Genomic DNA, 21,228 nt, shown 5'->3' on the forward strand with positions numbered 1-21,228 from the left:
AGCTGCGTGCCCGGGAGGCTGTGTGCGTGGGCCTTGGGGCCCAGGCAGTGAGGGCTGCAGACGGGAGAGTGTGGACTGTTTCCTATCACACCCAGCTGCATCCTGTGCAGCTATGGGGACACCTCGGAGGTTGCGGGCGTGGCTGTGCTCAGTGACACTGCGTGACAGGAACCGGTGCCGGGCTGGGCGTGGGCCGTGGGCTGCAGGGAGCTTATCCCCGATACACAGCGTTGACATTCCTGTGACTTTTCCTGGGTTTACACGGTGCATAACGAGGAGACGAGACTGCTGGAGCTTTTGGAGGGGCATTCTGAGTTGTTACATTATTACTGATTTTTAAATAGGGGTAAACGTCGTAAGACTAAATGGTAAATAAGAGTCGGTATGACATGGTTTCCACTTGAGATCTTATTTGCACCTTGAATGAGTTTCTGCCACTTGCCAATGTTTTGGCTGGGCTGGCGCAGCATTAGTACAGTGCTGGCCGTGAACTTTGTAGTGGGCTCCTGTTCAGTGTCATTGGGATCTGGCTGAGACAGACCCATTGGGGCCACTGGTTTCCCGGAAAAGAGATGGCTGTGCTGGTCTGAGGCTTCTCTGCGGTCAAGGTTTAGTCCCGGGCTGCTGCCCAGGCGCACAGAGACGGCCACGGGCCACAGCTCGCATTGTGGGTGCTGATGCCGCACGGCACGGGGGAGGTGCCCTCGGAGTGACCCACCTCCGCCAGCACCGTGACCCTGAGCTCGTCACTCCACTGCTCACAGCCTTGGTTTACTTCACCGTTGGCGGTGTGCGCCTGGGACGGGGTGCTGATGAAGTTCACGTAGACTGGGATGGATGAGTGTCGTGAGTGCCCTTCCTGTAAAAGAACAGTGGCACGAGGAGTTCCCTGTGACAGAGACAGAGGCAGGTCGCGTTCTGTTAGTCACACAGAGACCGCGCGGCACTGGTGTTGTCTTCTGATCGGTCAGGTTTGCAGGGAGTCCGTTTTCTCATGGACTGTGGTAGTGGTCGTGGCACGTTACCAATCAGAAGTGTGAGTACAGGGTCCAGCTCTTCCTAGAGAAGGGTGGCCTTTGGTTGTAAAACAATATATGAAAAAACAACGTGGACTCAGACTCGATTGGGGCAGTGGATACAGAGATGCCTCTGCTCCCTCAGCAGGCTCTGCGGTGGCGGTCTCGCTGGCCGGGCGCTTTGTGCGTGAAGGGACTTGCAGGAGGCCGTGCCTGCGCTCCGTCTTCCTTTGTTGGCTTTCGGTTTTCTGTGCACATGGAATATGCACCAAGAGTAAAACTCTTTTACCTCTAAATATCTTCAATTTTTCTTGTAGTTGATTTTCTTATGTTCACCCCGTTGGTACTGACACAGTTGAGGACAAACCTGTTCACCGGTCCCCCCACCTCTGCTGTGGGACACGCTTTAGCCCCTTCTCGGGGGCTGGGGCACATCTCTGCTCCCCAGCAGGCCATTCTCCTGCCATACCCAGCACCCTGGCCCCACACTGTGGGACCACTGTCCTTGCGTCGCACCCGCCTGCTGCCCCTCATCTGCCTGCGGATGTGCCGTTCCGTGTCTGTCCTTGATCTTGCAGCGAGATGGCCGACTTGGTCGGAAGTGCTTCTAAAATGACACGCAGGCCCCGGTGAGGGTCACACTCTGTCCTGTAGGTCAAGGGCACAGGCTCCGGGGGCACCAGCAAGGTCTTCAGCTACATTATGGTCTTAATTCCCAGTTCTTGAGGTTTATTAACATCTGACCTCTGGTTAGATTAAATTCTACTGCATTCATTTGTGAAGGATCTGTGGATCGAGTGTAGCTGTGGTTGCTTTTAAAGAAAATTACTGCAATTTTTAACAAATGCTTAACTTTTAATAAACTTTCCTGATTTCATGGTTTTGATGAAAGTTGTAGGACTTTTGGAGGGTTTTTTTGATAGATTTTAGAATGGTTGGGGCTATTAAGCTTTTTTTATGTACCATTAATATTCCAGCACTGCCATTGGCAGCGCTTTGATTCTGAAGAGAGTACGTGAGTTCAAGGTCAGAGAGATTGACTTGTGCTGTTCATTACAACCAATTATTCTGTGACAAATGAGTTTGAGATCAGGCTGAAAATCTGTACAAAAAATCAATAGTTCTAATCAGGCCCTTTCAGGTCATTTATACCCACCTTTTGTCGGCCCGTCAGAGCAGAGCCAGACAAAGCCTGTGTGACAGCGTGGCCCCTGCTGTGGCCACTTCCACTCGGAGCATATTTTCCTATCTTAAACGAGTGGTTTAATTGTTTTCAGATATGTAAATGAATGGAAATACACATCTTTTTACTTTTTAATATTCTGATAAGATTTTCCAAATTAGCTTTAGTTGTGTAATTTTTTTCCCTCCCCAGTGGAAGGACTTAAAGTCTGTAAGCAGATCCGGAAGAGTGTCTTTCAAATTTTGAACGAAAGGTTTGAGAACTTTGCTTTTTCGGAGTTTGTAGAAATGACGGGAACGGCTGCCTTGCCTTGCCTGGCGCTGCCCAGTAAGCGGTGTGCGTTCTGTCTTCCAGTTCCCCGAGGAGGATGAGGAGACGAGGCTGTACCGCTTAAAGATCGAGGAGCAGAAGCGCCTGCGGGAGGAGATCCTGAAGCAGAAGGAGCTGCGCCGGCAGCAGCAGGCCGGGGCCCGGAAGAAGGAACTGCTGGAGCGGCTGGCGCAGCAGCAGCAACTCTGCGCCCCCGCGGCCCCTCCGGAGCAGGAGGAGCAGCCGCTGGCGCAGTCCCCGTTGCCCACCAACGGGAACCCCTTGCTGCCCTTCCCTGGTGCTCAAGTCCGGCAGAGTGTGAAAAACAGGCTTCTTGTGAAGAGCCAGGATGCTGCTCCTTCGAACTTTCAGCCCAAAACGCCCAACTTCGTGCCGTCTGGTGCTAGCGTGCCGTACCCGGGACAGGCAGTGAAACCACTGAAGCACTTGAGACACAAAGTCCTGCAGGTACAGCCTGCGGACGGGGACGCGTTGCCCCCGGCACAGACTGCCCGAGGGACGGCCCTCCAGGGCCGGCCCCCGGACGCCAAGCCCAGCGCCAAGAGGACTGTCATGCACCGGGCCAACAGCGGTGGCGGAGACGGGCCTCACATCAGCTCCAAAGTCAGGGTGATTAAGTTGCCAGGCGGGGTAAGTGGGGCCGTCACTGCCCCTCTGGGGTCTCTGCGCCTTTCTCTTCGAGTGCCCTTGTCCCCAGAGTGGGCGTGGAGCGGAGGGGGGTCGGGGTGCTCCCACACAGCCCCCTAGATGGCGGGTCTGCCCTCTGTCTGGGATCTGCTGCTGCAGCACCCAGTGGTCTTTGGGTCTTGTTGGATGACCACGTGGCGCCCCCTGGTGTAGACCGTTGTCAACATCAGCTTCTTTCTGCAGACGGCGTGTGGAGGTTGTCCAGTGTGTTTGAAGCATAAAATTTCCTTTGCTTCCTCCACAGAGCAAGTACTTTGTTGTGTAGCTTTAGGTACAGTGAGCCCTGGGGCACGAAGGGAGGGCGCGCTGGTCTGGCAGGTGGTCCCATCAGGAGGCACGAGTGGGGTGCGTGCTCCTTACAGAAGGGGCCGCTGGCGCTGTGACCACAAGGACTTCTGAAGCACGTGCTGGACAGCCCGTGTGAGCGTCCTCCGTCCCAGGGCTCCTGGCTCGTGCACCCGTCTGTGAGCTGAGCGAGCACAGGAGCTGGCTGGTGGTGGTGACTGAATGGACCCCAGCCGGCAGCCCGTGGGCCCTCCTGGGGGGGGGGGGCAGCCCTCGGGCGCCGCCCACTGGGCACGGTGCTCCGCCCTGCCGTCCGCAGGTCCGCCCGCTCCAAAGCGCCGCGTCTTGTGTGAGGTGCTCCCGTGCGTGGTGCACGCCCACGTTTTTGGCCTAGACTTTCAGGGAAGAAAGCCGGTGAATTTTTTTATTCAGTTTTTATTTATTTATATTTAGAAACAAAACCGATCATTGTATTCCAGGGTATTATTTTGCATGTGGATGTCGTTACTGCTTTCTGGAGTTACACTTACAACACGGAAGCATAAATAAAAGAATTAGAAACATTTATGTAGATACAGAACTAGTACTACCCACGTGTAATGTGCATCCTGTCTTTCCTTCAAAAATTCAGGCAAAAAAGTGTGCAGTATACACAACGAAATATGGTAGTTTTCCACACGCTGTAAGAAAATTCGTAATGGGATAGTATGTGGGGGCAACTTTGCCCTCAAGTCCCTCTGTTTGCCATGGATGAAAGTAACACTACCAAGACACGATCTGCGTGGGGTGGAGAGGCGGCCAATGTCTTAGAGGAAAAAGGCCAGGAGCCCCTTCCTCCAGGGACTTTTATTGGGTTGTAATACAGAGGAATACAGGGTGGCAAGGATCAAACAATAGAGAACATTTCAAAGAAATCTGAGGGCTTAGTCTGAGTCAGTGTCTGTCAGGAAAGGGGGTTGCAGAAACTTTGGGAGACAGACTCGTTTACTGCTCGGACCCTTAACATATGAGTGAAAGCACTCTTAGCAAAGCAGGTTTCACAGGATTCTTAGGAATTCTTTCTTATGCCTGATTACCCCAGATACCCTCTAATAAGACAAGGAGCTGCACCCCTCCCCATCAGGTTTTCAGGCTTAAGTGGATTAGAGCCAGGAAGCGCTTCTCCCACAGGACATGGGGACTCGGGCTATGACAGAATAGCCAGGAGGCGAGGGTCCATCGCTCCCTCTTTGTGGCAGCCCCCTGAGTCCTTCCATGATGGCCTCGCAAGTGATCGTGTCTGGCTTAGGTTGCCCCCCGCTGTGAGGAGCCTCACCCGTCATCAACATCGACCACGCTGGGGGGGCAGGGAAGGAAGCTGAGGCAGCATTTGCTGCCAGAGACAAGCTTTGTCTCCCGTGTCTCGCGTTCCGGAGGTCGCGCACTCAGCCTTACTTAGCCGTGGGAAGCAGTTGTAATTCCTGAAACCAGGCAGAGTGGTCCCCAACAATAATATGAATTGGAAATTCTGTATTCAGTAAGACCCATAATTGTGTTTTACTTGAATCTGCTTTTTCTCAACTCCATTCACTGTGATTTGAAATATTAATAGGTGGCCTGTATTCCCCCCTGCTTGCACCATGACACTCTGTACCGTCTTTATGAGGTTCTCAGGGAGATTAGTGCTGGGGTCCGCTTTGCAGGGCCCCCCCCCCCCACATGGTTCTGAGGCTGCTGATCACAGTGCCCTCTGCATTGGCACCCTTCTGGGGCAGGGGTAGGGGACAGAGCCAGGCCCTGCTGGGGGTGCAGTCAAGGTAGCTGTCCTCTGGACTCTGACTTCTGCAAGAGCCGGAGCGGCCTCACAGCTTCCTCGCTGTTCTCTCTCCATTCTGCGACCCGGGAGGTGACAGTGCGGCAGTCCCGAGGCCTGTCCTGTCTGTCCCGCTGTGTTACTGAGCACCAGATGAGTGATCTTTGGGTTTTGTGCGCTGGGGTTTTCTGAAAGCGAAGCAGCCTGAGTCCCCTGGCAGCGCTTGGAGTCTACCCTTGCCCTGCTGGTCCTTGACTTGGCATTGTCTTACCCTCATCATCCCTCCTCTGGGTCGCAGTGAGTGTGTCACAAAGGACTTCCTGTGGCTCCTTTCTTGGTGTTGGTTCTCACCGTCACAGGACCATGGTTGTCTGGGTTCACAGCTCCTAGTCACTCTTCCCTCTCCAGGGGCTTCTGTTGAGCTCCGCCTGTTGTGCGTCCCTCGGGAACCCCTGTTTGGGGCGGGGCATGTGGAGACCGTGGCTTTGGAGGAGGAAGCCTGCGGATGGCTGTCTGTTGTTGTCCTCGGGGCCCCCAGCAGTCCTTTAACTGTTCTGGGCCTCAGTCTCCAGTCTGAATGGGGACCCTCAGGTTGCTGTGAGGGCCGAGTGAGCGCAGCCTTCTCCCATGCAGACAGCTCCTCACAGGTGCCCGTTTTCCTTTCAGAGTGCTCCTGAGGCCTTTCCACACATTGGGGTTCCCACGCGGTCCGGGGGTCACGGCAGCAGCCGCTGTGCGCCCAGGGCTCCCATGTGCTCACAGCGTCCGCAGGAGGGCTGCTCCCTCCTGCTGGTGGGGGTGGGGTGGGGGGTGGGTAAGGGCGACTCCGAGCCCTGGTGCTGGGAGTCCGGGTCACCTGACTGCTGCCCCGTGGCGTGGCTGAGCAAGGCTTCCGAACGCTGTGCTCCCGGCCGTGGTTGGTAACAGTTACTATTGCTGCTGCTTCTCCCCCGTGTGACTTTTTCCTAGATTTAAGATAACACTCTGTTCCCAGTGAGAGTACAGAGCTGTGCGAGCCGATTCAGAAAACTTCTAACAAGGGTGGTTAAGCCCGCTGTGCTGGCCAGCCCTAGCAGCTGTGAGCGAGCGGAGGGTGCGCCGGGGAGGGTTCGGAGGGCGGAAGGGTGGTGTGACGGGCCAAACTGGGTGGCCAGGTTTCCGTCACCCCTGCGCCCATTCCCAGAATGTGACAGGAGCTTTCTCGATGGACATTGTTGACACGCCGGCACACTTGCCACAGGCTGGGATAGTTGGCCGCAGAGAACGGGCCCACGCTGCTGCTGTCCTCTGGGCCTCTGTGTGCTCACGTGGGGGGCCTTGCACAGCACGCCTGTCATTCGCTGTCCCGATTCCGAGTGTGCTTTGAAAGGTGACAGGGCGAGGTTGGGTGGGGGGGGGGGGAGCCTGCGTGTGTGGCGACCGCGGAGACCGAGACAGGGCAGCAGGCCTGTCGGAGGGGAATTCACAGGGGGCTGCCTGGGACCCCAGCCACCGTCCTTCTGCGTGTCCTGACAATGTTATCTGTCCTCTCAGTGTGAGTATCAAGTGTCTGTCATGGCACAGAAATTAATTTAATGTCACCTGAAGACATGCAATTAATCTTTTGGAGGTTTTCATAATACCTTTACAGAAAGAGTTGCCAGTTTGGCGGATTTGGACTTTGGGGTTTAGAAAAAGATAAGGAAAATTAATTTTTCATCAGGGTTAATACAAGCTAGCAGGGCCACAAAGGCTGAGAAGACGGTTGGGGAATTTGTCAGAGTGTTGTCAGTTAGCATAATGCTTCTGAGCGTCTGATAGGTGTAATCAAGAGCTGAGATTTCTATAGAGAGGGATTAATCAGTTCGCTCACCAGTGAAGGCGAGTCAGCGATATCTCTTCTTCCTGGGCTTTAAGAATGAAAATAAGATTTGATCCGTCAAATTGCAAGATGCCCTGGCGGTATCAATAGGCCTTTTTATCTGTACATTTAAGCCATTTGTTATAAATAAATTTGTCCTGCTAATGTTGGTGGCCACAAACCACATTTTTGTAAAGATTAAGCTGATAAAAAGTATTCCCTAATGCTTCTTAACTCAGTTACTACCTTTATACTTAAGAAAAACTAGTCCAAAGGCACATTTTTATAAAAGATAATCATCTGCAAAAGAACCAACAAAAATAACACGTTTTGGGGCTATAAGATGCACCCCCCTCCCCAAATGTGGGAGGAAAGGGGAATGTGTCTTACAGTCCGAATGCAGCTTACCTGGCTCGCTGTTGGGGGTGGAGTATGGGGTATGTTATTTATGTTATTAAATATTTTACCACATTTTTTACTTCAAATTTTCTTTTCCTATTTTCTACCTCTAAAACCTAGGTGCGTCTTATGGTCCGGTGCACCTTACAGTCCGAAAAATTCGGTAGTTCAGTTTGGTCAATTTATTTTTTTTCTCATCTGTTTTGGAGGGTGTGAAAGACATTTTAGCATCCAAGTGCCCCATCGTGGAATGAATTTGGCAGTGACCTCTGCTGTCCAAGGAAGGCATCTCAGAGTGGCCTTGTGGCTTTCGCACCAGAATTTCACCTGCCGTTTTGTCCCCTTACCTTCAGAAAACAGGGTCTGAAGTCCCTGATCCGAATGGACAGTGTTCTGGGCTCGCATCTCCCGGTGCCCCGACTCTGTGCCCGAGTTCTAGAGGGCCTCCGGGAGGCGTGTGTGCTGGGGGGTCTCTCTGAGTGGGCACGGCAGTCTGTCCTCGGCCACACCTCGCAAGGAGCGCCTTCTGACTCTTCCTGGTGTTGTCTGCAGCGACCCTGGAATTTAACATTTCTCCTGAGAACTGGCTTTTCCTTGTGCCAATTCGAAAAGCAAGAATTGTTCTCTCAACTGGGGAGGGGAAGCTTTGTTTTTGTTAGAAAACGAAATGATTTGTTGCTTACAGTTAAGCCTTGAGTGCTCCACGTGGTTTTCAGCAAAACGCAGAAGCACATTATTATGGTTGTCCCTCATTTAATTCAGCTGAGTGATGGGTAGACCTTCTGTTCCCAGGGGACCACGTGCCCAACTCTTCCAGTGTGACCAGGGCCTGGGGCTTTCCTTCCTAAAGTGAGGGCGACCACGTTTGTCCTGTGGAGGGCTGAGGGGTGGTTATAGTGCAGACATGAGACAGACGCTGGCTCCTCTGCCCTCCCTGGAGCAGGGTGCGTTGAGTGGTGGTGAAATTCTCTCCTGGTCAGAGGGGAGGACCCCTGCAGGGCCATGGAGAGACGCCTGCTGTGGACTTCGGTGGGCCATTTTCAGCTCTGGAGGGCGCACAGCTTTGGCAGCCCCAAAAAGTGTGGAGACGCACTTCGTGATACTTGTGTTTCTGAACTTTATTTTATTTTTTAGAAATATATTTTATTGCCCTGGCTGGTGGAGCTCAGTGGATTGAGCGCATGCCTGTGAACCACACGATCTCGGTTCGATTCCCAGTCAGGGCACATGCCTGGGTTGCAGGCCAGTTCCCGGTTCCCGGTTCCTGGCAGGGGACGAATGAGAGGCAACGAGACATTGATATTTCTCTCTCTCTCCTTCCCTTCCCCTCTAAGATAAATAAAATCTAAAATATATATATATATATTTTTTATTTATTATGCTATTACAGTTGTCCCATTTTTTTCTCCCCTTTATGCCCCTCTGCCCTGTACCACCCCCCTCACCCACCATCATTCCCCTACGTTCATGTCCACGGGTCATGCGTATAACTTCTGTGGTTTCTCGTCTCCCGTACCATTCTTCACCTCCCCCTCTCCATTTTGTACCTGCCATCCATGCGGCTTAGCCCCTGAGCCTCTTCCCCATTCTCTCCCTCCCCTCCCCTGCCGATGACCCTCCCTGGGATCTGCATTTCTGTGACTCTGTTCCTGTTCTGTGGTTTGCTTAGTTGGTTGTTTTTGTTTTTAGGTTCAGTTGTTGGTAGTTGTGAGTTTGTTGTCATTTTACTGATCATAGTTTTTTATCTTCTTTTTCTTATAGTAGTCCCTTTAGCATTTCATATAATAAGGGCTTGGTGATGATGGAGTCCTTGAACTTGACCTTATCTGAGAAGTACTTTATCTGTCCTTCCATTCTAAATGAAAGCTTTGCTGGATAGAGCAATCTTGGATGTAGGTCTTTGGATTTCATGACTTGGAATACTTCTTTCCAGCCCCTTCTTGCCTGTAAGGTTTCTTTTGAGAAATCCGTTGACAGCCTTATGGGAACTCCTTTGTAGGTGACTGTCTCCTTTTCTTGTGCTGCTTTTAAGATTTTCTTCTTATATTTAATCTTGGCTAATGTACTTATGATGTGCCTTGGTGTGTTCCTCCTTGAGTCCAACCTCTTTGGGACTCTCTGAGCTTCCTGGATTTCCTGGAAGTCTATTTTCTTCACCAGATTGGGGAAGTTGTTCATTATGTTTTCAGGTAAGTTTTCAATTTCTTGCTCTTCTTCTTCTCCTTCTGGGACCCCTATGATTCGGATGTTTGAGCATTTAATGTTGTTCCAGAGGTTCCTAAGCCTCTCCTCATGTTTTTTGAATTCTTGTTTCCTCATTCTGTTTTGGTTGAATGTTTCTTTCTTCCTTGTGCTCCAGACCCTTGATTTGAGGTGCAGTTTCCTTACCTTCACTGTTGATTCCCTGTACATTTCCCTTTAGTTCACTTCCCATAACCTTACTTTTTCCTCTATTTCGAGACCATACACAAACAATTCTGTGAGCATCCTGATCACCAGTGTTTTGAACTCTGCAGCTGATAGGTTGGCTGTCTCTTCATTGCTTAGTTGTATTTTTTCTGGAGCTTTCATCTGTTCTTTCATTTGGGCCTTTTTTTTCCTTTGGCATACCTGTTACACAGTAAGGGGCGGAGCCTTAGGTGTTCACCAGGGTGGGGCAGCCCATGTCTCCACCTTGTGGCGCTGTCTGTCGGGGAGGGGTCCCAGAGGGAACAGTGCCGCTTGCTCCGCTCTTGGCCGAATTTCAGTCACTTCCCCCGCTTCCCACAAGCAAACTGATTCCTGGGTGGGTGGTTTGTGCATGTTCTAGGAGCCTGTGGGTCTCTCCAGCCGACTCTCCTGTGAGGCTGGGAGTTTCTCCTGCTGCTGCCTCAGCCCCCACAGTGTTTTCAGTCAGTGGTTTGAGGCTGTATTTCCCTGCGCTGGGCCCTGGGCTGTGTGTCTGTCTGGCTCCCCCGTTGTTCCTCCCGGTTTGTGTGCGGGACTGTGGGGCGGCTCGGTCCTCTGGCTGCCCATCTCCACCGGTACTGGTCTGGGTGGGTGTTTCTCCTTTACTTTCTTGGTTGTTGGTCTTCCCTACAGTTTTGGTTTTCTGGCAGTTCTGGTTGTTTTTTGTTTTTAAATTTGTCTTTTGGTCGTGGGAGGGGGCAGTGTGTGACTGCCTTCGCCTCCATCTTGGCCACAAGTCCTCTTATCCTGTATTTCTGAACTCTAAATGGGGGTCACACCTGTATGAAAGAGTCAACTTTTCTTGAAAGGAAAATAAAAGTTTAGGACTTATTTTTTTTTTAGGATTCATATCTGACATGGATATGGTCAGATATAAAGGACCACAGTTATTCAAAATACTGATGAAGAAAATTTTTCTTTGGGGTGTTTCTTTACTGCGTATTTATTTATGTTCTTAGTTCCCAGTTTGAAAGTCGTTGGTGTTGCGCATGTGTCACGCAAACACCTGTGCTCACTGAGTACCTTCAGATGGGCCCACAGCGGTCCCTGGGGCTGGTGCAGGCCCTTCTGTGTAAGTGGCCGTTGGCTTTCCAGGGAGCCTGCCTCCGGCTCCGGTCACACAGGGGCTCCCTCCAGTCCACAGTCCGCGTGGACCCCTGCCTTCAGGCCGCCCGCATCCGCTCACGGGCCTGCCTCCACAGGGCAGCACGGAGCTCGGGTGAGGCCAGAGGCCGGCCTCCACGGCCTTGGCCCCAGGTGTAGCAGCCATGACTGTGCCCGTTGGCACTGCCTGTGCCCTCGGGTGTTAGGTCAGCGTCGCTCAAGAAGCTGAGCTAAGGAGAGCAGGGTTTGTTAGCGGGAATAGGAGGGAAAGCAGGGCCAACCAAGGGAGGTTAGGACTCGGTGGTTCTTCAGATCGGGGTTTTTAAGCGCAAAAACCTGCGGTTGGGGTATTAGAGTGTGATGGGCTAGAGCTGGGTGCTGGGTGCAGGCTGCATCCTTTTGTGCCAGATAAGCCGTCCCCAGACCCTAATCTTCCTGAGCAGGGTCTGCAGGCAGCTTCCCACGGGGCCCTTCTCTTGCCTGGTGGTTTTCATCCCTCCCAGTCCTGCCGAGGTCTGACATCGGGCCCGGGCTTGGCGGGGCTCTGCCGGCACGCATGGCGCCACTCCGCATCCAGAGTGCGCTGCGTGCTGGTGCGTAGACAGCCCGTAGCCTCGCAGCCTCACGCTGCCTGTGTCAGCTGGGGTAGCTTGGTGAGCAAAATGGACCAACCGGGGTCTGAACAACAGGTTTCTGAGGATGTTTACGAGATAGCATGAGGTGCCAGGTGGCCTTGAACTCTCACCTTGTCAGGTGGGCTTCCAGGGAGCCCCATAAAATGGGAGGCTCCCCCAGAGAGCTGAGGGTGCAGGCGCAGCTGGGGGCTGGGTCGTGGCTCTCACGGGTGGGGAGCCTGGGCGCTGGGGAGCAGTCAGCACGCTGTGGGGGGGCCTTGGGGCTGCTGTGACGTGTCAGCCCATGGGAGGGAAAGGTTTCGGAACCGTGTGACTTAACACAGGCGTCATGCATTTATGAATGTTGTGGGAACCTAATTTCAGCAGGATTTTAGATGAATTACTGTGTGATGGATCACTGGCTCTTAAGGAAGATGGGGACCTGTTGTATGTATCCTTAAAAATGTTTGACTTTTTGGCGTAGAAAATGTCATAGCCATTGAATAATTGTGCTCTTAGCACAAGTCATCACTGCCCAACTGGGGAACCCACCACACCTCTGATAAAAGCCCCTGGGAGGAAGTTCCAGGTGCGCCTGCCAGCAGCCTGCTCACATGAACCACCTCCCCCCACAGGGGGCCTGCCTTCACTGCACTGGGGGGCTCCGCCACTGGTGGTGCTGACTCGCAGCCAGAGTGTGTCTGGGGGCAGCAGTAATGCACATCACTGGGGCGGAGTCACAGAATGCCGGGCGGGGGGGGGGGGCGCGCCTGGGTCTGGCGCAGCTGGGCCTGGGTCCCGCCGCAGAGCTTCTGACCCGACGGTGGCGGCTCTGGGTCGGAGCCCAGGGTCACTGGTGTGGGAAAGCTGCCCTGGGGACGGGTGTGCGCACTTGTCCAGGTGATTGGGGTGGGAATGGGCTTGGGAGACAGCCCTCAGCCCTGCACCTGCGGTGTGAAGGAGCTCTCGGGAGAGGCCCTCAGTTGGGGCCACTGCCGCCCCTCCCAACCCGTCTGGCCACTGTCCTGATGAGCTCTGCCTGTCCCGGTAGGACTGGTCCTGGCCACTCTCAGGGAACGAGCTGGGCCCAGCTGACCCTCTCTCTAGTGCTGCCCGGCCTTGCTGCCCTGGGACGTGTCTTCCGTGGTTGTGGTGTGCGGGCCTTTCTCGTTGCTGCGGCGTCAGTGCGTGAAGACACTGATGCGATTTCTCTTCCTGTGTGTGTCTACAGGCGTGTTCTTCTGTGGCTTCCTCTCCCTCTGACGGCTTTTTCTGGCTCTGGGATCAGGGTGACACCGGCCTCGGGGTTGAGGGGGAATGTCCTTCCCTCTCTGCTTTCTGGAAGGTGTCGTCTAAGACTGGCAGTCTTTCTTCATGAAGCAGTCGAGAGAGTTAATCACCGAATCCGAATCCATATTTGGTCCTGGATTTTTCTTTCCGGGGCATCTTTGTCTCTTCTTGAATCAGTTTTGGTATCTTGTATCTTTTATGGAGTTTGTCATTGTTTTAGATTGTCTAATTTGTTTGTATAAATTTGTTTATAATACCCCTGTTAATTTTTGTAGCACCAGTTCTGATCACCTCTTTCCTGTTTCTGATTTCAGTTATCGGGGAAGTCCTGTTTTCTTGGTCAGTTTAGTTAAAGGGTCATTAATTTTGTTGGTCTCAAAAATCCAACTTTTGGTTTCATTGACTTTTCTCTATTTTTCTGTTTACTATTTCATTATCTTTCATTGTGATCTATTTATTTCCTTCTATTTTTTCCCCTAGCTTCTTTAGATAAAAGCTCAAGTTACTGATTTTACATGTCTTTTCCTTCTGGTATAACTGCTGTAGTTGCATCCCCTGGGTTTTGATATGCTGTGTTTTCATTTTCGTTTAGGTCAAAGTATTTATTCTTCTTTCACAGCCTGGTTTCCCAGGGGTTGGCCCTGTCGCCACGCGGCTTAGCGGTCAGCCAGCCCCTCAGGAGGATTGGGTCAGGTCCCTGGGTCCCGCGGCGGGCGGTCTGTGCAGGTTGGAGCTGCGCTCAAAGTCCCCAGGCTCTCGCCTCCTGCCAGCCCCGGGGCCCCGCCTGGGGGGCCCGAGCTAGGCCCTCGGTAGCTCTCCCATTGCCAGATTTCCTCACTCTGGTTCTCGGATTTCTGGCCAAGGGATGTCAGCTTTGTGGGCCCTCCTGGTCCCCCCTCACCCAGCTTGCTGCCTCCATTGACGGCCTTTTCACCAGCCCCTGGGGGCCCTGCCTTGCTCCCCTGCGTGCACTGCACTCGCTGTTCTGTGTCCTGCGTCCTGAAATGCTTGTTTTGGACAGTTTTGTTCAGTTACAAGCTCATGAAGGGGGTGGCTTTGCCTATCTCCCCATGCTTCCATGGCCACAAGCCTCCCCTTCTGTGTGACTGTTCAATCTCGTTGTTTTCTTAGGTGCCATTAGCTGGGGTGGTTTTTGCAATAATCTTACCTGTACCCATCTTGCTCCAGCCCCTGTTCCTTCCCTGTGTTTCGTTAAACTGTCTCCAAGAGAGAAGTTCAGGGGGAAACAGACAAGCTGTATGGGCTGCCTCTGGGCCAAGTCACCACGCTCCTCCCGGAAAGCGCTGCAGTGCAGAGCAGTCTGCGCGGGGGGGGGGTTGCTGACCCCCGGCCGCTGGGTCCCCGGGTATGTCAGCGCAGAGCGTGCTGCTCGTGACTCTGCACTGACTGTCCGCCTCCGAGCGTCCATCCCTGTCGAGATCATGTAACTTGGCCGGGCAAGGTCTGGCTGTCTGGTGCCCACTCGTCCTTCCTGGCTGGTCTCTGCCACCCCGACCCAGCTGGAGCCTGGTGGGCGTGGCCCGAGGGCCCGTGTGCTGCCCTCGGCGTCCTGATGTCAGTGGTGCAGCTTGATGTGCACTCGCTTTCTGCACATGTAACGAGCGGCGTGAGACACCCTGGGGTTTATCACCACAGCCAGGGGAGCAAGCACGGGGCGGCCTGCGTGCTGGAGGGCGGAGTCGCAGGGAAGAGTTAAACCAGCACTTACCCAGACTCTCGGGGTTTGAACACCCATGCTCGTGCAAGTGGAAAATGTCCATGAAGTATAAAGTGTGTTTCAAGTTCAGTGCTGTTCCGTGAACTAAGCAGCGTGGACTTGAATTACAGACCTCCTGTGGGTTGGTCCAGGTGTTGAGTGTTTTCATTTCAAAGGTGTTATTCAAACCTGGACACGGTCAGGTGAGACGTTTCCCGGTGGCCCAAGTGCCAAGGCAGGGTCTGTGTGACGGGGTTTGATGGCTCGCCTCCGATCGAACACTTGCTGGCGTGGCGGGCGGGGTGTCGGGCCACGCAGACACTGACCAGTCGGCTGCCTTCTTCCTTTCAGCAGGGAGGAGAGAGCGATGGCTTTTTTCACCCGGACGGCCAGCCCCAGAGGCCCCCCCAGCCCCCAGAAGTGAGACAGCAGCCTGCCCGCAAGGTGACGCTGACCAAGGGGGCGCTCCCGCAGCCCCAGCACCTGCCGGGCGGGGCCCACGTGCACGCAGCCGGCCCCCCGGGCATCAGGAGCATCCCGGGGATCCACCCGGCCAAGAAGGTGCGCCTGCGTCCCGTTGGCGCTGCGGGCCGCGAGGCTGGCGGGTCGGATGGGAGGGAGTGCCCAAACGAGGGCCTAGGGACCCCAGTTCCCTTGGTTCTCCCTTTGCTCGCAGAAGCACACCTTTCCAGCGGCTCGGCTCCAGGACGGCACCCACCACAAGGGTGTGGTGGCTTCCTGCTTCTCTCAGCCGTGCCCCGAGGTGGCTTAGCCCGTCCCGCTTTCCCTGCCCCCTGGCTCTCCAGACCCCGTGGGCTGTCTGTCACCTCCTCCTTGGCTCCCCAGCTGGCAGGTGGGGAACTGGGGCCTTGTGGGGGAAGCACCCCACCTGGCAAAGTGGCCCTGCCCCTGCTTCCTGAGCCCGTCCCTCGCCCTGTGGGTGGCAGGGTGGCTTTTTTGACTCCTCCTGCTGGGGTGGGTGTTCTCCTTTTGTGAGCTGGACTTACGGCCTCCTCTTCAAGGGGCGAGGCTCCTTGTCCCATCTGTCTGTCCCACAGGTGGAGGGCCCGCCCCCTGCCCCTAGAGAGGGGGCCCTGCGTGGCCTGCCCAGGGCCTTGCCACGTGCCCCGCCGGATGTGCCGGGCAGGAGGGGCAGCAGTGCCTGCTGGGTTCCTCCCAGAAAGCTCTCGGCCACCTGGTCCAGCCTCCTGCCTGGGGTGGGCCGGGCCACGTGAGCAGCAGTGTGGGACGCGAAGGCGGTCCTGCGTCTCGAGTGTGTCTTTACCACGCTGGCGTGTTACCCCGGCCGTGTCGCGGTGTGGGCTGAGGGGGTCTTCGTTCTTGCAGCAGGAGGCGGGTGGGCAGACCCAGCGAGTCCTGCGTGGGGGTTCAGCCACTGAGGGGTGCAGTGCTGGTTTTCTGCAGCCAGGGCGCCCCGAGGCTGTGCGGTGAGGAGGCCTTGGAAGAGCACACTGTCCGGGCAGCTCTGTGCCCAGGGCAGCGCGCTTCAGCCTCTCTCCTCCCGTGGCACATGCACACTGATGACTGGCATTTGCAGCACACCAAAAAATCCTAGTTTTTGCCAGTCCAACCAAAAATGGGTCTAATTCTGTTCCACCTGCACCGAATGTTGTGTTGGCGGTTGCTGTTTGTGTGTTTGACGATCTAAGGGGAGTCCGCCTGGCGTTGGTGTTTCAAATGCCCTCGGGGCCCCTGGGGACAGCCACTGGCCCACACGCAGCTGCACACCCCCGTCCTGACCTCCATTTGCCCTCCTGTGAGGTCGGCGCTCCAAGCTTGGTGCTCTGGTAGAGGATGTCGGTGCTGGTTGTAACCTACAGTTCCAGCTCGGTGGGGGGTGCTGTCCACGCAAGCTGGATCGGCGGGAGGCAGCGGCTTGCAGTGCCTGTGTGGCGGCCGTGGGCGCGCCCCCTGCGGAGCAGCCCTGGAGTGTGGAGGTAGGGCCCGGGCTCTGGGGCCATTGGGACCAACTCGAAGCCTAAGGGTGCCACTTACAGCACGTTCCTGGGCCCCGGGGTCCTCTGCCCACACCCAGCGTGGCGGGAACGCAGAAGGGGCGTCGCATCCCTGCTGAGCCCCAGGCCAGCTCTGGCGGGGCCCCTGCCTGGCCTTTCCTTTCAGTCGGCTGGGCGACAGTGTCTCCTGTGGGCATTCAGTTCTTTTCTAAGGGTGGGCAAAAACTGTAGGAAATGCGTAGCTCGTGGTGCATTTTAATGGATTCTGAGTTACTTGCTCACTTTTGTGTCTTAGCAGCTGTGCAGAAAAACACAAAGCTTCCAAATTGACTGGTCACTCTTGTCGTTGGCAGGTCCTCATGCACGGGAGAGGCCGGGGAGCGGCAGGGCCAATGGGCCGCGGGCGCCCGACGCCCAACAAGCAGAACCTGCGGGTGGTGGAGTGCAAGCCGCAGCCCTGTGTCGTGTCCGTGGAAGGCCTGTCGTCCTCCACCACTGACGCCCAGCTTCGGGGCCTGCTCACGTCCGTGGGGCCCATTCAGGTAGCTGCCTGGCTCACGGCATTGGGCTCCTTGCCCCGTGGCTCTCTGGTCTGCGCGGGGGATGGGTCGCTGCATGTGGAGGGGGTGGTGTCAGGGGAAGGGCACGTCCGCGTGCACCTGCAGTCGGGCCTTTGCCTCGGAGTTAGAATGTCCAGGATTTCCAGGTGTCACTTACAAACGACGCGGAGCAGTGATTCCACCAGAGCAAACGGTGCTTTGAACTCCTTGGGCTGTCCCAGAGTTCACACACGCGTTTGTGCAAGCAGTGTTTTTCTGCCACACGCTAGCTTTGTTTGAAATAAATTTGTGAAGTATGCGGTCTTCTTGACCTTAATTCCCAGAAGCAGCCTCCCACGCCAGCGGCTGTGGGACGTGGGTTCGAGTGTGCAGACATGGAACAACACGGACTGTCTTTGGCCCCTTGATGTGAAAACCAGCTAAAATTCCGGGAGCTTCAGGCTCACCACCTGGCCGGCTGCAGACGCCCCGCTGTGCTGTGGGCGGCACGGACCGCTGGGGCCCTCCCTCCCAGCGGGCCTGCGTCTGAGCACAGAGTGCTGCACGCGCGGCTGAGGGGGACCCGAGTCTGCGGGAGCGCCAGGCGCTTCCTCTTGGGCATGTTGTGGCTGCAGCGTCCTGAGGGGGGGGGGGTTCCTCTCAAGTGCGTCTTCGGTCTCTCGTTCTGTGGAGCGTCCCTGAGGGCGGGGAGCAGAGTGCGTGAGTGCCGTGGGAACGCTCTGCCTTTCCCAGGGCGACCACAGGGTCTGTCCTGCAGCACACAGTGACGGAGAGGTGACCAAGCGTGCTGGCTTCTGTTGAAGACTACACTTCCGATTCGTGGGGTGTGGGGGCTTGGGGGGGTGGGTGGCTTCCTTGTTGTCAGAAGCACGGAGCCCAGGGAGTCCCCAGTGGTCCCCAGACAGTCCCCTGTTGTCAGGAGTCACGCGCAGGGACAGCGCGGACACTGGAGGGTGTCGCATGCGCAGGTGTGGTCATCCCGCTCTGAGACTCAGGCCTGCTGTGGCTGCTATTTGGGGTCAGATCACAGGTCAGTGGGGAGCCCAGGAGTAAAAGTCCAGAGGACTGGGGCTTCCTGTAGGGGGCTGGTGTCGCAGCCCGCTGTCCTGCTGTCTCTGTTGGGGCCGTGTGTGGCGGTGGGGCTTGGCCCCTTTGGGCCACCCTCGGTGACTCTCCAGTGTGCCCTTGAGCCGGTGCCACGTCCTGACCTGCAGCCAGTGCTGACGGAGGCTGGGGGTTGTCACTGTGCATAGCAGCTCCGCCTCCCAGCCTCGTCATGGCCATGGGAGAACCGGAACTCTGCGTTTCGGGGCTCTGCCTCTCTGGGGTGACACCCCACCCCACCCTGCCTCTCTGTCCACTGTTCCGAGGAAGGAAGCCTAGAGGTCGTGTTAGAGGCTGTGTTAGCAGTCACGAAGTCGGTGGTAGGGCACCTGAAGGCGACGGAAGCCGCTCTGGGTTAGTCAGTGGCTCCTCTTCGTGGCAGAGGGAGGGAGGGAGGGATGGGGGAGAGACGCTCTCAGGTGCATCGCTCACCCCCAGAACGAGGACCCACAAGGCGGGTCCCCAGTCCCGTGAAGTCCCTGAGGACGGCTCCTGCTGGGCCGTGCGTGGCCCCGGGCAGAGCCGTGTGCTCCCGGAGCTGGTTTTGAGTGGGGAGAGATGTCAAACTTTCCGTCACAAGTGCTGAGCTTCTCACGTCCACATGACACAGGTGTCACCAGCTTCTGTAGCAGAGTCAGAATGGTGAGCATGGGTTTAAAAAAGATACTTGCAACAACGTCTTGTTACAATGGCGGTTTCCATGTAAATAGGCTTGAGAGGGGTGGGGCCCAGGGGCCTCCTGCTGCCCACAGCTGAGCCCTCGGGCTGTGGCGCCACCTCATGCCCATGTGGCGCAACAGCAGTGGTGGCCGTGGTGCTGGGCCGGGCTTGGCTCCCCGCCCTCCGGTTAGGGTGCAGCGCCCGTGCTCTGCTGCTCCGGCCCCGGGGTCCACAAGACAGCACCTTGCTCTCAGATCATGGCCTCCCCTGGAACCACACTCACGCCTCTCCGGAAAGTCTGCCGCACAGGCATTCGTGTCTGCAGATGCCTGTTCACCTGGGGGAGGGGGGAGTTCCGACCAGAAGGAAGGAGTGGCAGTAGGGAGTGAGCGGCGGGTTTCGGGGTTCCAGGTGAGAGGGCGCAGTGAGAGTTGGAACCTGGTTGTCACCTGCAGGCACACGGAAGGGGGGCGTGGGGGCAGGGCTTTCGGAGGCCCAGGGCGCCCTAGTGACAGGGTCCGAGGCCCTTCCTTCATGGTCTTTGTTTCCCTGGTGGCTGAGTGGTGCCTGACGTGCTAAGAAAAGCTTGTCACCGGTGATGGCTGAGACGCCCCGGCGGAGAAACAAAAGGTTGTTTCCCCCTGAGAGTGCGGAGTTCCTCCTCACTTCGGGGTCCCCAGGACCCCAACGCAGTAACAGCCGGTGCTTAGGTGCCGCCTGTCTGTGCCCAGTTCTCTGACTGTCGCCGTGCCTCTGCCGATGTTTGCCTCCCTGTCCCAATAGTCCTGGAGGCGGGATGCAGCTGGTGAGGCAGCTGGAGTCAAGCTTTGAGGTGAGGCTTTGGCATCAGTCCCGGGGCCATTGTTGACGTGCGGCTTCTGAACAGAGCGCTTCCCGCCGTGAGTGCAGGCATCCCGGATCATCAGACCCTCCGGGGCCACAGAAGACCTTCGCCACTTCCTCGGCACTCACTGGTCCCTGGCATAACCTGAGATGGGGGGTATGACAGACAGGGAGCCCTGTGTCCCCGAGGGGCGGCATAGTGAGGCAGGAAGGACACCAGGGCAGCGCCTGACACCAGGTGGCCTGTCCTGGGGCGGTCCTGCAGCTGCTCAGGCCCCCAGGCTGCCAGCCTGAGAAAGTGTCCCAGTCCACACAGATGGGGCCCCCTTGAGTGGCCAGGAAGGCAGGGTCCCGTCGGAGCTTCTGAGCAGAAGGTGCCCTGGCCGGCGAGAGCACCTCTGGCACCAAGTCTGATTCCGACTGACCGGGAAGGGCTGGCGAGCGACTTGGAAAACACTGGCATCTCCAGTGAAAGCAGTCTGTCACTTGGCACCCAGGGCCTTTGGGAGGGAGAACAGGGTGGCCAGGCACCGACAGGCTTACAAAATGTTTGGGCATGGCCACGGGACCTGAAGTTCTCATGGCAGACAGGTTGGTGGGGGCTGTCCCACAGAGTCCCGGGGCAGTCGTGAGACATCCAGATGAAATAGTGGTCTCAGGAGACAGGGCAAGGACACAGAGCTCTGGGGGAGGGCCTGTCTTTGAGAAAGGCAGGGTGGCCCGTGGTGGGCATGGACGTGAGGTGCTCAGACGCACGCCGCACCTGTGTTGGAGAGGACCGGCCCGGAGGGCCGCTGCTGGTGGTCTGTACTGGCTGGGTAGGGACCGCGTCTGCCGTTTGTCCTCATAGCTAGAAAACGGGGTTGGTTTTTGTGATTGTGCAAAGGAGCCGGAATGGATCTGGTGACCTCGGCGTGGGGCCAGGCTGCCCAGGACTCTGCTGCAAAGGGCCCCCGTTACTGCTCAGGCCCCTTCGGGGCGGCGCTCGCTGCTCCTGGTGCCTCCTTGCCAGCAGGAGAGACCCCAGAGTCAGGTCCTGGGCCTGTCCCCACAAGGGGCCCTTTGAAGCAGCTGCACTGTCATGTTAAAATGAGTGAGACTGTCGTCGGCTTTTGGTGGGGAGTTCCTGAAGGCGTGAGGGTTACTGGCCAGAGGGAGGAGCGTCCAGCGGGTCTGACCACGTGGACTCGCACTCCTGGCCAGGGGGCGTGCGTCCCGGTGGGGAGGAGGCCTGGCTGCAGGCAGCGTGCCCAGCTCTCCGTGAGTGGGTGTGGCAGGCAGGGCGGCCCTGCGTGGGTGGGGGTGCGAGTGTTCCAGCCCTGTCTGTGGTTCACGGCGGGAGGCTGCTGGTCCTTGGGGCCGTCCAGGAAGGCAGGGGAG

At 56.3% G+C, this 21,228-nt stretch overlaps 1 protein-coding gene across 3 annotated transcripts in view; it reads left to right on the forward strand.

Moving 5' to 3' along the window:
* The window catches only part of RBM33 (RNA binding motif protein 33), an 80,584-nt gene that overhangs the window by 52,657 nt on the left and 6,699 nt on the right, over nucleotides 1-21,228 (forward strand). The window contains exons 14-16 of one of the 3 annotated variants that reach the window (XM_037049501.1): nucleotides 2,554-3,159; nucleotides 15,060-15,266; nucleotides 17,035-17,223. In XM_037049501.1, the coding sequence (XP_036905396.1) occupies nucleotides 2,554-3,159; nucleotides 15,060-15,266; nucleotides 17,035-17,223 (1,002 nt within the window). Of the gene's footprint in view, nucleotides 1-2,553; nucleotides 3,160-15,056; nucleotides 15,267-17,034; nucleotides 17,224-21,228 lie in introns of all 3 variants that reach the window. The other 2 variants (XM_037049500.1, XM_037049502.1) reach the window with 2 other exon arrangements.

This window comes from Sturnira hondurensis, unplaced genomic scaffold (genome assembly GCF_014824575.4).
Source record: "Sturnira hondurensis isolate 20B ecotype Veracruz unplaced genomic scaffold, ASM1482457v3 Scaffold0006496, whole genome shotgun sequence".
In the NCBI taxonomy this organism is placed as follows: domain Eukaryota; kingdom Metazoa; phylum Chordata; class Mammalia; order Chiroptera; family Phyllostomidae; genus Sturnira; species Sturnira hondurensis.